Raw genomic sequence first — 2,701 nt, 5'->3', positions numbered from 1 at the left:
TTCCCCTTGATCATGCCCTACCAGGTCTCCCACACCCACCTCCTCACCAATTTGGATCGCTTGTTGTTCCCTTGTCCCTGAGTTTGTTAACACCGCTTCCCTTCCCCCCACCTCCCCCTCTTCCATGTCCCCCTGGAACTGTCACTCCCATTTTTTTCTCCTCCAGATTATTCATCCAGCCTGTCCTATCCAGACAGACCTGTCTTGCTTTTTAACAGCACCAATACAATGGTTCCCTTGAATCTTTGTTTATACAATCTCATAGTTGAGAAATCCCTAAAGAAGTGATGTAATTCCCCCCACCCCACCCACCCCACTGCTCCCCAGGACCCAGCAAACTAGTTTATTTTGTTTTCATGGGAAGTAAAGAGAACGCAGTAGAAAAAAGTTTGTGTCCCCGTGTGTGACACCTTCTCAATCAGCTCTGGCTTGTGGTCTTTGGAGGACTACAAAGGGCATAAAGGCCCAACTGTTACACTTTACCTGCGTACCCAGCCACATCTTCCTCGCAACAGTTGATGGGCTCGAATGGCCAATGCTGTCTGTGGCAGCCAAGCATTTATCCACGTTTCATCACTCCTAACTACTAACTTGTGTGGTGCCCTCGAGTCAGAGGGACAACAGAAGGAACCACTGCCCGGTCCTAACCTCACAACTGTCCCTGTGCTTGAGCCTATTGTTGAAGTCACCGCGTCAACGCATCTTCTTGAGGGTCTTCCTTTTGCACTTCCCCTCTACTTTACCAAGCATGGAGTCCTTTTCCAGGGACTGGTCTTTCCTGACAACATCCCCTAAGCATGTAAGATGAAATCTCACCATCCTTGCCTCTAAGAAGAGCTTTGGGTGTACTTCTTCCAATACAATCGGGTTGTCCTTTTAGCAGTCCATGGTACTTTCAATATTCTTCTCCAGCACCACAATGAACGTAAAGAGCACACATTTAAGAAGATATGCTTAAGTTGGAAGTCTTGGCTGAAGGCATTAGCAAACACTTATGACTCTATTGCCTAAGTAATGCATTATTATAAATCAACAAATTTGCATATTCGTCAGCACAGATACAAGCACATTTTTTTGCTCTGACCACAGTGCAATGGATTCACGGGCATTTAAATGATCTTTGGGGGAAATGTTAACTTTGTAATCCATTTGGAAAATATTTGCTCAAAGAGGGGATTTTGACGACACCCGCCCCCCCACCCCCACCAAAGTTAACACCTAGAATAGTAATGGGCAAAATGAGGAACAGTAGACATGATAATATTAGGAAATCTTATATTGTTACTTTGAAAACTAAGGTGTACTTGACACAAGCCAAGGCATCTTCAATAACCCCATATGCATGTGAAAACTGGACACTGAATACAGAAGATTGAGAAGAATCAATGAAATTGAATCATGGTGCTGGTGAAGGATACTGAAAGTACTGTGGATTGCCAAAAGAACAAACAAATCTATCTTGGAAGAAGTACAGCGAGAGTGCTCTCTAGAGACAAGGACAGTGTGACTTTGTCTCAGGTACCCTGGACATGTTATCAGGAGAGACCAATCCCTGGAGAAGGACATCACGCTTGGTAAAATAGAGGTGCAGTGAAAAAGAGGAAGGCCTTTGATAAGTCAGGTTGACACATGACTGCAAAAATGGGCTTGACAACAACAACGGCCATCTATACCCCCCCACCTTGTTCTATCAATTATTACTCACACAATTTTAATAATAACCCCTGGATATCGTAAGATGCTCAGCTACCTCGAAATCTACTGGCAAAGACTGAAATGCCATCAAAGAATTTTAGTTAGGGTTATGCTTATTGGCTCCAATCTATTTAATATGATCAATACACATATTGTCTATTTCATATCATTTTATTCTCTTGCCTACTCAATCCCAAAGCCACCACGAGGCCCCCCGTGATGTCAACAGTGTGAAAGGCCCTGGATCAGAATCCTTGGTCAGCACACTGGCTTCCATGCTGGTTAGTGGATCACTGATCTTGAGAATCAATCAAGGTGATAACAAGATCTCTGACCTGTGACCAGCTCCCGAATCTCCAGGTCTGTAGTCTTTCGGAGCAGCCGCACCAGCGCTGGGATGCCACCGCAGTTCTTCAGGGCGATTTTATTATCATCATTGGCCTTTCCATACACCAAGTTCCGCAGAGCTCCACAGGCACTACGGTGCACCTCCGTCATCCGGTGATCCAACAGATCCACCAGGAGCTGGATGCCCCCTTGTCGCCTTATCTGAAAGAGCGAGGACACCGTTTCGGCTTTAGAGGGAAAAGAACAAATAAACTAGGGTTAAAAAACCAACCAAACAAATAAGTACAATGCTCCTTAGCGGTAAGGATGCGGTTCACATATTTTGGACACACCATTCGGAAAGGCCAATCCCTAGAAAAAGGCGAGTGCACCTTGTAAAACAGAGGGTGGGTGATGAGGGGAACTTCCGATAAGAAAGATGAACACAGAATGTGTCAGGCGCATTGCGATGCTGGCTAAGACGGTACCAGGCAACATACTGGCCTATGAAATGGAAGTTTGAATGAGCCCAAATCGATTTAATGGCAACGCACATCAACATGCACTGGGTACATCTTCTGCACGAGACCTATTTAAAGTGCTGGAGGGAAAAAAGGATGTTGTTTTGAGGACTAAGGTGTACCTGACCAAGCCATAGTATTTTTTAAAATCATTTTAT

At 44.8% G+C, this 2,701-nt stretch overlaps 1 protein-coding gene across 1 annotated transcript in view; it reads right to left on the bottom strand.

Moving 5' to 3' along the window:
* The window catches only part of CTNND2 (catenin delta 2), an 840,020-nt gene that overhangs the window by 246,305 nt on the left and 591,014 nt on the right, over positions 1-2,701 (bottom strand). The window contains exon 10 of the mRNA XM_045285280.1: positions 2,031-2,244. Coding sequence (XP_045141215.1) covers positions 2,031-2,244 — 214 coding nt within the window. The remainder of the gene's footprint in view (positions 1-2,030; positions 2,245-2,701) is intronic.

This window comes from Echinops telfairi, unplaced genomic scaffold, assembly GCF_000313985.2.
Source record: "Echinops telfairi isolate 266 unplaced genomic scaffold, ASM31398v2 ScPeMD7_7469;HRSCAF=8507_1, whole genome shotgun sequence".
In the NCBI taxonomy this organism is placed as follows: domain Eukaryota; kingdom Metazoa; phylum Chordata; class Mammalia; order Afrosoricida; family Tenrecidae; genus Echinops; species Echinops telfairi.
The sequence above is the reverse complement of the archived record's forward strand: the minus strand, read 5'-3'. Positions and strand labels throughout refer to the sequence as shown.